The sequence below is a fragment of the Schistocerca americana genome, chromosome 2 (assembly GCF_021461395.2).
Source record: "Schistocerca americana isolate TAMUIC-IGC-003095 chromosome 2, iqSchAmer2.1, whole genome shotgun sequence".
Lineage (NCBI taxonomy): Eukaryota > Metazoa > Arthropoda > Insecta > Orthoptera > Acrididae > Schistocerca > Schistocerca americana.
In genome coordinates, this window is record NC_060120.1 from 525,536,260 (window position 1) to 525,549,176 (window position 12,917).

At 39.9% G+C, this 12,917-nt stretch overlaps 1 protein-coding gene across 1 annotated transcript; it reads left to right on the top strand.

Moving 5' to 3' along the window:
• The first annotated feature begins 2,373 nt into the window (after nt 1-2,373).
• LOC124596317 lies at nt 2,374-10,205 on the top strand. The gene is made up of 3 exons (XM_047135418.1): nt 2,374-2,434; nt 7,107-7,331; nt 9,780-10,205. The coding sequence occupies exons 1-3, from the start codon at nt 2,407-2,409 to the stop codon at nt 9,839-9,841; spliced, it is 315 nt and encodes a 104-aa protein (XP_046991374.1). The 5' UTR covers nt 2,374-2,406; the 3' UTR covers nt 9,842-10,205.
• The last annotated feature ends 2,712 nt before the right edge of the window (nt 10,206-12,917 follow it).

Sequence of the window (12,917 nt, forward strand, 5' to 3'; positions counted from 1 at the left end):
CGTTTTTTTGAAAGGAACCATTCTGACATACTCTTTAAGCCACAAACGAAATTCTCACAAAGTCGAATGAGATATGATATCTCTCTACTCGAAGTGAGAAAGGCTGTACCGTTCATTATGAAGATTTGTCTTCAGTAAAACTTAACAGAATGTCGTCTCTGCCATGATTACTTTAGGCAGAGTATTTTTGCACTGTTTACTGAAAATGCGTGTTACACTGACGTCATTCAATTACGTGTTAATATTCTTCCAAATACCTATTTACCATTTAATTACATCATGTTACTTTATTTCTCTGTATTAAAATGCCACTTGTGGTAGAACACATCGTTCTGCATATAAATTATTCTGACCACTGGTTTTTCTACGATCGGGTGTTATTTCATCGTGAAGTCACTCAAAAAATATAGAAAATCTCTCCATATGTCTTCCTCAGACAACTGATTAAAAGATAGTAAGTATATAAGTATTCGAAAGAAGCAGTAGGAAAGTAAATGGTAGCAGGATATGTGAAACGATACAGTGACATCGGAATTTGCTGTTTGCAAGATCTGAAAGCTGTGAAGCGATGTTAATCGTTATTCATAGTTCTTCTCTATTTATAGGAAGAGCGAACGGATATTCGTCTTGTTGCAACACCTTTGGGGAAGTGCAGTGCAACTGAAATTAATAGTGGTCTTAGCTCTCTATGGCCCATAACGTCTCTGTGCATGAGGTTCAAGTCTATATTACTTCCTGCAAAAGTGTTTATTAACGTGGCTTGTTTCTGTTCCTCTAGAACCATCTTCAGATCTGCAAATTTCGCTTACAGGAGGCAGCATGTGAAGGTTGCTGTGTGCGGACGGGCTACTCCTGTAACCGAAATTTGCATATCTGAAGATGGTTCTAGAGGAACAGAGACCAGCAACTTGAATTACATTTTTGCAATCAAGACGGATTATAAGTTTAAAAAGTGTTTGCGGTATTCCACCAGACATTACGTCTGTTTTTGCAAAATGCGAGGTTCAAGGCATTTAAAAACAATTTATTTCACTTCTTTTTCTAAGGAGAATGTGACATAATTAACTTCCACTTGGAAGAATGTACTACATATATAACTAATATGTCATTTATGCTAAAACCCAAAACAATTAAACATTTCTCATGTTAAGTACGTATGTGTACCTACGTGGAGCTGTTAGTGATATGTGAAGCATCGACTCTTTCTCTGTAAGTCGTTCCTTGTGTGACATTCCCTCTAACAGAAGGGTGAGGGACAAGGTTGTAATTCGAGACAATTTACACATTTTCGCTTCTAGCCGGCTGCGTATTTGATCTTTAAATTATTTCCTTATTTCTTATCCACTTTTTATGTGCTCCAGTCTTTTTCTGCATTTTAAATGCATTTTCCAAGCCACAACATTGTCTTGTGTTAAATTACTACTTACTAAGGTGCACGACCAACGCAGTATTCGGAAACCGTCAGTACTTTATATAGGATGTCTTTCCTAAGAGACGCTACGCGCCCTTTCTCTAGAGCTGTACCACATATTTGCCATTTCCGTTATGAATTGTGTATCTAGACTCAATCCTAACAAATAATGCTCATCTAGTCTTTCGTATGACGGCCAGTGTCTACAGAAGGCGTCAGTTGGTTCTTCTTTACACGCAAAATGATTTTTTAAGGAGGGGAATTTTACGTGCCCATAGGATATAGTGCTCCCACATTTAATCTCCTGCATAAGTATATGTATAACTTGGCATAACAATCTGTAACTTAAGAATTAACCAGATATTTCAAATATATTTAATGTATTACACAGGACTTAAAGGTGTACATCTCGAAAAATTACAAATGCTGCTTTATTGAGAAAAAAAATATTCCTTTCCAGCATGTGCCTAAATTGAGTTGTACTAATGTTAATAAGTACTACCAGCAATTTCTAGAAAATCGCTTCTGTAGAAATTTGTCTTCTAATTGCGGATTTGACAAGTACTGCCCCTAAGACGTGTGTGAAAATATCAACTCCATTGTGGTGGTGAGCCTTGGCACTTAATTTCCCTGGACACCTGTCTTTTCGTTCCCTCGCCTCTACTACAGTAACACACAACGCAAAAAAAAAGGAAGGGAAGAAAAAAGCAAATTAAACGACCCAGTATGGTAACCAGTTTTACTGAATGCTGTAGTTGTAATGCTGATAATACGTATGAAGTTGTAATGCTGATAATACGTATGACACAGCGAACGATCACAGATCCTTTCAAGTACAAGGAAAGTCAATCTGCTGCTAGTTGCTGCAACCACAGTACACGGAACGGAAAATCAGGAGGGAACTTAACGATAACATTCGATGATGACATTGGGTGTCTAAACATATATATATGGAAATATAACGCAGAGAGCGGTAGTAGTTTTTGTCGAGTACAATGAAGGCTGCTTTGTTGCTTGTTGCTGGTAAGTATCGGTAGAATTTATTATCTTTCATTCACGATAAGCATATTTTTCTTAACTCCATTTTACATTATTTCTCATCTATTGATCCTTGTGAAATGCTATATCCATGTATTGAAAGATGGTTGTATAGCGGAAAGAAAAAAAAAGTTTCCAGTAGACTTTAAAATGCATATCTTATTCCGAATGAGAACTTTTTAATCTTCGCTACTGTGAAGCTTATCTCGTCTACTGTAAGCTGTTTGCTATATCGAATCTTCAGCAGAGTGCATTAAGCAACTGAGTAAAGCACTTAGACCACATTACATTCTTGTATCATAAGAAAATACTCACATATACTCTCCTGTGTATAAAACTGTTGCACAATAAGTGCTTCACGATGGAATTTAGACAGTTACAACCCGATCGTTATTGCACGAGTATTTTCCGTGTACAACCACCTTATAAATGTAAAAAAAAAGAAAAAAAAGAAAGGCAACGAACGGCCGTCTTACTGTAGAAAGCCGTAATTATGTATGACAAAGTTGTATGAATGAATTTAGAAATCAGAATAAAATTTTTTTCATCTCCAGAACGATTGAAAGCTGCTTCTGGTAAATAGCTAATTACACTTAATTCACGCAAATACTGGACAACGAAGGTCACGCCTGAGCTTAGATGTAAAAGAAGAAGCGTTAAATGAATTCCAAAGACGGAAAATCTGTGATGAAATATTTTTAGTAAAAATTTTAATTGTGACTAGCAACACTTCATAGATACGGTACTGCGTCGCGCAATTCACGATAATGCTGCCTCTTTGAAAACGTCTTTAGTCGTAACAGAAAGTAATTAATTCCTTATCTGATTCTATTCGAGTAGTGCCGTAGAAACTTTCCTTTAAGGCTACAACCTATTGCCAGTAGTAATGGTATGAAGAGATATGTCATTTACAGAGCACAACATAAAATCATAAAATTACTTTGGCTACAAGACAGCCAGTATACTTTTGTCACTCAAGCCTGTATTGCGCTTCTATCACATTTCGTTTCAACTGATTGTCTGCGTTACCATAGCAGTGCTGCACCACATGAAGAACGATAGTTGCTACAGCTTTCTATTACAATGACTACTTGATTGAAAATGAGTTGTCAATTAAACGGTTCCTTTTTCTTTTACCTATATTTTTCCATTAGGTTTTTCTTGGAAGTTATGATGAGAGGATAGGACTACGTTCATGGTTTGACTAAACCAATCTAATGTTCCAAGAAAGCTCCAATTGTACTGGCTTGCGTATAACACAACTATAAAATTACTGGATGGATCTTACTTTGCGGTGAGTTGCTAGCGGTACGATATAATGCTTTTTATGAAATTCAATATAGACGGTAGTCTCTTTTTGATAGCGATCAACTTGAATAAACCTGGGCCACACTGATTTTTAATTAACTCTAAAAACCTTCTTGCGACCATGTACTACGCACATACACGTGTGCTCCCTCACTTATACCTTACCTTTCGGTATTCTCGTACGTTGTCCACTAAATGACAATTCGGAACTGTATCGAATATTGTTCGGAATATTTCAAGGAACGAGGCTTCGATGTCAGCGACATTGGCCATACTGTGATTCCTAGTTCATGAGTACCCCAAGACTTCTGTTTGCTGAATCAGTATGGTTTATTATGGAGGACACTTCCGTCTTCCGGGGTTCATTTATTCTGCAACGACAACGAGTTAAGCATTCAATCATGTGTGCTTTTTTCGAGTCACTTGGAATGCTTTGCCTCTCTTTCGACTTACGATTTACTTCTGCTGGAACGGCAGAAAGTTGTGTATAGGGCCTTAAAGACATCTTCTCAGATCCAGATACATTTCCACTACTGAGCGGTTTTAGTTTCTATTGCTCGATCAGTTACGTCAATGTCGACTAGATGGGTCTTATGAGACAAATCAGCGTAACCTCCTTGTGTGGTGAAATAGTTTCTGAAAAGCGAAATCAGTAATCCTGCCTTATCTCCGTGATTTGTTGCGAGGGTTCCAGTACGGTCAAAGAGTGACTTAATAAGTGTAGTAGATGTATATATTGGACCAATACATGTTAAGATTTTTGGTCAGATCGGCTAGTGATTGTTTAATTTAAATCTCATGGCTGCTTTCAGGTTATGCTTTTAACAAGGCTCCGAAGTCCTTTAAACCTGTACTGAAGCTCTTAATGTTTTGACAGAAACCTAGTAACGTATCACTCGAACTGTGACGGTCTTTGCATTTCTCTGAAACCTTACTCCGCACATACAGGTCTAAGATGCCGTTTGCAAATACTCGTGGAGTTGACCATTTCGTGTTTCACACCCTCGTCACTAAAGGAGCTGGATATTCGATCTTGACAGCTGAAATACACTGCAGTTCAATTCCTGATATTTCTTCTGAGGGGGAATTCTTTCCTATATCCAGTAACATTCTATTGACACCAATAGCAGTTGAATTAGTAACAGCCCTACGATTACTGACCTTCTCGTTCATAATAACTGATTCGCGAACTATAAGTCTGTTCCATTTAAGAGATTTCCCTAATAGTCACTTCTGTAAGTAAAATGCTGGAGATACTTGTCAAATATGAAGTGAAATGAGCATATGGCATTTGTGATAAAAATTGCCAAGAACAGTCTCATACAAATCCTGCCTGTGACACCAGTTTTAATCGAATGGCTCTATCATTTAATAGCTATATGTATTTTGAGAGTTAGTGACTGGTGTTGCAATCCTTTTACATTTGAGATATAAAGAAGCATGTCGCTAAAATGTGATACGTACTGGAATGCGCACGCAACACCTCTTGTAGGAATGGTGAAAAGAGTACTCCAGCTTTATTTATGCAACAAAAAAGTTACTGCACCAATTACATTTTTCTGACTTAGGACAACAGTTTTCGCAATTTTATTTCACCTTAGAGTGTTGTTGGAAGCAACATAAGTTTTAGATCATTTGCCTGCGTGTGTGTTATTCAATGATTTTTTCCCATGCGATCGTCTCTTTATGTAATTCTAAGAGGATACTACAGATCCGACAGAGAGAGGATACCTTAGTCTTCTTGGTAGATGCCATCGTGCCGAAGAACATTAAACAGTACGGAGGGGTGGACACAGTCCCCAAGCACAAACGCAAACTAGTTTAGATCAATTATGCCTTCCATTATGAAGAATAACCGACACGAATACATTCCTCAGACCATAACGCTCCCTCACTGATTGCAGGTTGTTTGCCCTGAGACGTTTCACGCCGTACACGCCGCCCGACTTATACCCGATCTAGCATAAAACGTCTTTCGCCTAAAACTATGGCCCAAAGCGGGTCCGGTTCAGGTATTGGAGTGAAAATTGAACCCTTCGTCGCCGGTGAACAGCAGTCGACGTGAGCGTACGAATGTGTCACCTGCTGTGGACAGCGGTAAATAGGAACTTTTGTTGGATGGTTGTTAGGCAGACATTGTTGGGTGTCCTATTGGTTCATCTGGGGCGTCTTTCCCTCTACTGTTGCATGCCTTTCCATCCGTACACATCTCCGCACCTGTCTTTCACTCCTGTCATCTATGGCCCATTCTGCCCCACTGGTCATGGTGTCAGTTATCAATAGTGCAGTTTTACCAGGCACAGTTCACTTTAAGCAGGGTGACACTTGAACAGCTTACAAACTGAGACGTGCATCCACTCTTGCCCCGAAAGGCAATAATCATACCCTTTTGGACGTCAGATAAATAGCTTCGTTTCCGCATTATGACACCGACTTCACTGTCCCCCGCGGCTCCCTGATGATCTTTACATAGCCTCCACTGTTAATGCTGCGCCCTACCTTCATTGAGTTGTTATCTGGCGCTGATGTCGAACAAAGGCGGTGGTCACATTACTGTGACGGAACCGTGTATGTACTAGTATCTTGGACTTAACGTAGATAGTGAAAGGACTCTGATGTCTCCCATCGTACAAAATGCGGAACATCACAAGAAGTTATGTGAGACATTCCATTCAAGGCTGTCACGTCTTTTCCTCTAAATTTAGTTTGAATGTAAAAGAAAAACAAACAAATACTAATCATCTCCATCACGGGATTTCGGAGGACGAACAGGGACAATATTTTAATAGGGTACGTTCATTATCTTGATGAGGAGCAAAAGACTTTACAGAGACATCCACTTGGAGATATGTGTGCTTTTCAGCGAAACCCCAGCTACATGATCGTAACGAGGAAGGCTTCCAGCTCTGTAATACTTCTTATTCTTTACGACTATGGGTAGAGTGGGCTGTTTGATGTCAAAACCAATGAAGAATCTAACTTTATCAGCCAAATATCTTGCTAGCTTTTAGTGTGGCAGAGCGTTACTAAAAAGGCAAACCTTCCCAAACATAATTAAGGAAAGAACTAATATTGTCAATTTAATTGTGTGATAATATCAGACCAACAAGAACTTGAAAAACCACTGTATTTGTTTACTGGAACACGAAATTAATTAGGAGAGCTAGTCCGACGTGAGCATAGCGTGCGTGTCGCTGTTGATTCGTTTTCTTTTATTTTCTGGGACGAGCGGACTGTTCAAATAACACCTATGTAGCATACAGTAGTGTTACATTGCTAAATGGGAGAGTTCCACTAGCAGCCGTTAGACGAAATGGCGATCTGTAATTACGTTCACTGACTTTTACAGCACTGGTAGCAGTGGCGGAGGTCCACGGACAACCAGAAGAGTCGACCACCGCCAACATCGGGAATGAGAATCTAAGCATCGGAAATATCACGGCTGAGAATAGATTTCTGGGAAGGTCGTCCTACACGGAAGATGATGATACCATTTGTGTCGCAGCAGACAACAGGTTCTACTTGTATGCTAATTCGTTGAAGCTGTATTCTTGCTACAACCAACTACCGAAAGGTAAGTTACTTTGAACAAAACAGTTTTCTGTTCATAATTGATAAGATAAAACCAGTTTGTTCAGCATAAAAATTCGCGTAGGGTTCCACAGCGAAAGCGAAAATATGAGTGAAATCAGAACATCAATGAACAGTGGCTACCCTTGCCTCGCCGAAATGACGAAATTGCAACTTTTCATGGTTCTTCACCAAAACCATTCAGAGCAATTTGCTGCGCATATTTAGTCCACCTTTTACAATAATTTTCTTTCCCCTTAAAACACCATGTTGGCATTGAATTGGGGCACAGACTCATTCACTGTTTTAGTGACACATCTACAATGTAATGTCGGAGCGAAATATAATCTACTTATAGACTATCACACACCGTACTACAATCAACCGTATAACCATCGCAAAAAATGTCCCAAATTTCAGGAATTTATGAATAGCAGCATGCCTCACATTTTAATCAGGAGTCAGTGAAGGTTGAAAAAAGAACCTGATAAAAACACGTTACTTAGGCGTAGTACCAGTTAAGATATTCATTGAGTTAGAAGTTCTGCCTGCACGCGTGTTGGTTAGCACGAGAGTACATGAAAGTTAAATAATGAATCTTTAGATGGAAATGTCTAGAAAACAAGCGGTAATTTCTACATGTATAGTAAGATTGTTACTACACAAACACGACATTCTCTAGCTAGTCTTTTCGTGGCCACTGTTGTAAGCAGGCTGATACATTGCAGTCACCAAGAACAGTAGTTAAGGAAAACGCACCTTCTATCGGAGCTTTCAGAAGAGCTGAGCTTGTACTGTGAAATTGCTCATCGTGTTCTAGCAAAATATCACGATTAAAACTCACCATGAGCCGACCGAAATGCTCCAGCCCCAGGCGCCATAGTATTGGGGACGATTATTAAACAGAAGGTTGCCTCGCATCTCGCACAAAGCTGAAGTCCATAACTTCACAGAGATCGTGCAGAGTATCATGGTCTCAGTTTCAAGAGAATAATTCTTCAAACTCTAACAAAATGTGAATCTTCTAGAGTTGGGGTAAATGAAAGGTCTCACTACTACAAACGTTTGGTCTGTCTCAAAACAATTAACATTTTGGTGATCTTGCGCTCTCCAAACTTGGCATTCTGAGTGATGGAGAAAGATACCTGAGTCATTCAGTGTTTCTACAGGGTGATTGGGTCGTTTAGCATCCGCAGTTCTGATTTTGAGGACGGTTCTGACAGCGCGGCGCAATTGTAAATTCTTTGTGATTGCGGTTATCTGTTGTCTATTCAAGTATAATAATTGAATTTATGTCAGCGATGGGTCTCTATCTGTGTCCTTTGATGTTCGTGTCTATTAAGTATCGCAAAGGCTAAGTCCCATCACAAAATTAGCAATCAACTATCCCGTTATCTGTCTAAACGGTAAAGACGATTTTACTTCACTCTGACTTCTGACTAATACTTCCAACCGTAAAACCTTTAAACTTCACATCGTCTTTAAATCAACCTAGAAGCGCTTAGCATGCGTACTACTATTGCAAGAGTACAAGAGAGAAATGACGTTACATTGCAGTCACCGCAGACTTACAGCTCGATAGGGTTACAACCCTCTTCTAGGAAAAATGTTATCTTTGGTCAGTTTATGATCTGGGGTTTAACCTCAGTGAATAATAATTTCTTGAATCCTTTCTGTCCCGTATCATATGGTATTCTCTCATTGAGTCCTTTCTTTATGATAAGTATTAGTGTTTACATAACATTCTTGTTAATTAAACTGTCAAGAGTGTAAATTTTGTTGTCAGTACCTGTCATCACTGTCGAGATGACTGATTTTTCAATTTCTTTTTGCAACAAAAGGGTGTTCGTTATGGGTTGGGCGAACGTTCACACGGCGGAATACCGTTCCTGACCTGTACACGAAGGACAGAGTAAACGCATTTCATCCAGTCACGTTGGATCGTTCTACTGTTAAGACAAAGTTTTACGGTTACTGGGGACCAGCGATGCTCGCCATTTCCAAATCACACACTCAGGGATTGCCAGATCAGTTCTCAGCAAATGAAACCGAGGTCCCTCAGGTTATCGTCATTTGCCTCGTCGCAGGATACACGTGTTGCTCACTGAATGCTTCGCACGCCAGGAGCATTACCCTCCTAGAGGAACTTGGTTCTAGTGACACCCTTAAACTTTCGAAATACGCTATAAGTCAGGTTTATTCGCGTCGTCAATCTTCCAACTGTCTGCTATAGTACCAGTAAGGATAGGAACCCTGTAACGTTTCACACTGTGTGACCCCAAATTATCTCTGATACACGACCATAACATAATCTTGTCACAATGCTGACAGTGAAATTCGCGCTATGTAAAAAAGGTGAAGGCTTACCGTTGTCTTATCACTAGTAAAATTAAACTGCTATGTTATTTTTGTAGTTCCTATCTTTAGCAAAGCGCATTTCTCTTCGTTGCAGTTTACGTGGTGAAACCAAAGAGTCAGTGTAAACCATACCTGTCAGATTGTCCCAGGAACTAGGAAAATTGCCAGTCCGTTGCCTCAGCTTGAATCGTCTGCGAGGGAGTGGAGACTAAATGGCTGACCTGCTGACTGAAGACATCTGCTGTTTCCAGAGGAGCCAAGAAACTGCAAGAGTGTCAGAACTTGACACATTTATTTAAACATAAACAATGGAATCTACACATACTATTCTGTGTCAGTTTCTGATTACTTCACGACATGCAGTAAATATCATTACTGTAAAGATTAGTATTAAAAACATAGCGTTTGTATTCTTTTTATGTTTCTGTTGTTTCCCAAACAGTTGTATGCCGACGCAAGAAAAGCGTAGTTTCATGAGGTCAACTGTTATATTAAACGATAGAAGATATTTCTCTACCTACAGGTTCACGTAATTACTGACAAACTACGGCTTGTTATTAATAACATCAAATGCATTTCATCCGTTATCCACGCTGACCTCCTAAATTCCCAGTATCCAAATCCAACCTTAACACACTGACTGCCACGAGGACACCGGCGGCCACAGCAAAGACATACGATTGACGCCTCGGCTGGACCCTACGTGGCATGGGAAAAACGTAAAAAATTTCTAATCCTGAGGAAATGGTGTCATATCTCACGGTTCTATATAAATTTATTGCAAGCTATTTGAAATATCACGACAAGATGCATTTTCGCATTATCGAAGTAGTAAAAGTGACCGTGTGCCGTCTCAATCACTAGATCTTGTAGACTGAAGCGTAAGTAAAGGAGCGTGCCGAAAAGTAATGCCTCCGAATTTTTATATGTGAAAACTTATAAAGCTTTTTAAATAAAATAAACTTTATTAACACTCTACATTCTTATTCTTCCTGTCACTGTGTTTATCCAAACAAGAGAACAGTTTCTTGATACCTTCACTGTAGAATGTTTGACTTTGTTCAAGGGGCCACAACATTACTTCTACTTGCACAGCTTCATCAATATCAAAGTGAAACCCTCTAAAAGTTTTCATCGAGTTTTGGAACGAGATGACGGGCTGATGGGGCATAGTCGGGGTGTATGGAAGATGATCTGTGACCTCGTATACAATGTGTCGGTTTGTTACACCTGTCGCAGCGCTTGTACATGCTCTGTCGTTGCCACGATAAAGGAAAGGTAGCTCCATCTGTGCAAGAACTCTTCGAATTCGTCTTTTCAGTCTCTCGAAGGAATACAACAAGCAGTATCTCGAGCTCTGTCACAGTTACGTAACACACCGCCATGTCACATGCTACAGTACGTAGCCCTCGATCGGCAGAGGGTTGCAATTGCGTTATGGAATCGTGAAAGTCGACCGAGTAATATGCACTATGCGTAATAGGGTAACATGCATTGATAACACGATGAAAAACTCGGAGGCATACATCCCCTCTTATCAATACTTACTTTCATATTTTTCTTGGGTAGCATCAGATATCCAAGGGAAAAAGCATGGTGCAAAGCGAATGCTACAAAATAGTCTTATATCAATAAACAGAAAGATACATAGAGACAGGTAAGAAAATCGTTATCAGTTAGATTAAGGAAACCATACATTAATCATAATTTATTCTGTTCAGTACTAAAACTAAATGTAAATCCCAAATGGCCACAAAACACATAATTTGCTTGGTAGGAGTAGCCAACAGCGCACACGTTTAAGAAAAAATGCCGCACGTCACGGTAGGCATTTGATTGCTCATCCCAGTTCAATATAAAAGTGTATCTACGTAACCTTAGTCCGACTCACTGGTTAACAGAAATGCGATTCAGAAAATGAGGCTCTGGTAATGCTGTTACTGCATGCAGCGGGGCTAAAAGAACAAGTAGCACTAATTCTGGGCTGAGGTGGAGCTCTCCCATTAGGTCGGTGAGACGAGAAAATGCCGTGGAAATCGGAGACTCAGACTCGATGATGTTCAAGTTGAGTTTGCTCCAAACGTTCTTTTTCAGTTAAAGCATCAAACAGTATCCAGTTGAAACCTCCAATTGTGGTATGTTATCTTTTTCTATCTCTCTTTATTTAAACATTAAGACATAACATAAACTTCTGACATATAAAACGTCTATTTTACTCTGTCCATGAGTTAATTAAAAACGGTTGAAAACAATAGTGCACACAATAACATCGTCGGTATCCAATGAGGTAAAAAAGACGCAACACGTAGGGGACACTAAATTGCACATTACGTTACCCATTATAATTCCATTCTAGACACCCATCGCCCAGGCGTATATTCACAGTGCTGGTACGTAGACACACGAACAAATTTCCATTTGGAAAGACAACGCAACTAGCTGTATCATACGTTGCTGGACCCTACACAACCCGCCTGCATAAACTTTCGTTAATTTTGCCTCGCCCCTCCCCTCAACCACACACACACACACTCACACACATACCAAATTAGACTCTAGTGGATTGCCGTCTTGGGATTCTGGACGCCATAATATCGAAGATCCATGACAGATTCAATTCCCTGGAAGTGCTTCAATTCCAAAGTGTGGCAATGTACCTTCGTTCCGAAGCCTAATGAGTAACTGAATACAAAGAAAAACCTTTAAAATGCATTGTGGAATGTGTTGCAAAGGAACTAATTACGCAAGGTACATGCAAATTGTCCAGTATTAGGTAAGGGATCAAAAGTACTTCTTTGACCATTCTAGCCTGTTGATTTATGTTGCTGCGTCAGGAACACAAGCCATGTGCAAGCGTGGTTTTGGGGTAACTTTTCTAAATTTCATGCAGCAATGGCTGGAAGGTAGTAGTTAAGGAACAGAATGTCGAATCGAATGGCTTTCGCGGGTGACGTTGATATTTAGCAAGCTGCTCTAGGAGGCATGTATACGACGTTGCACTTGGGAGGGAATGCAAGGCAAGACGAATACTGTATACAAGTGTGATGAAATCAGGGCAGCACAGGGAAGTGCCCTGCTGTGAATAACCGATACATTGTAGATCGAAGCGCACCTAATGGACTGTGTGTAGGGACCAAAGAGGGCTGAGGGAACCAGAAGTTGTAAAAATCAAAGAGCAGTCCACTTGTCTCCTCCAGAGGAAATACGTCACGGGTCTAGCCCGCAGGCTCAA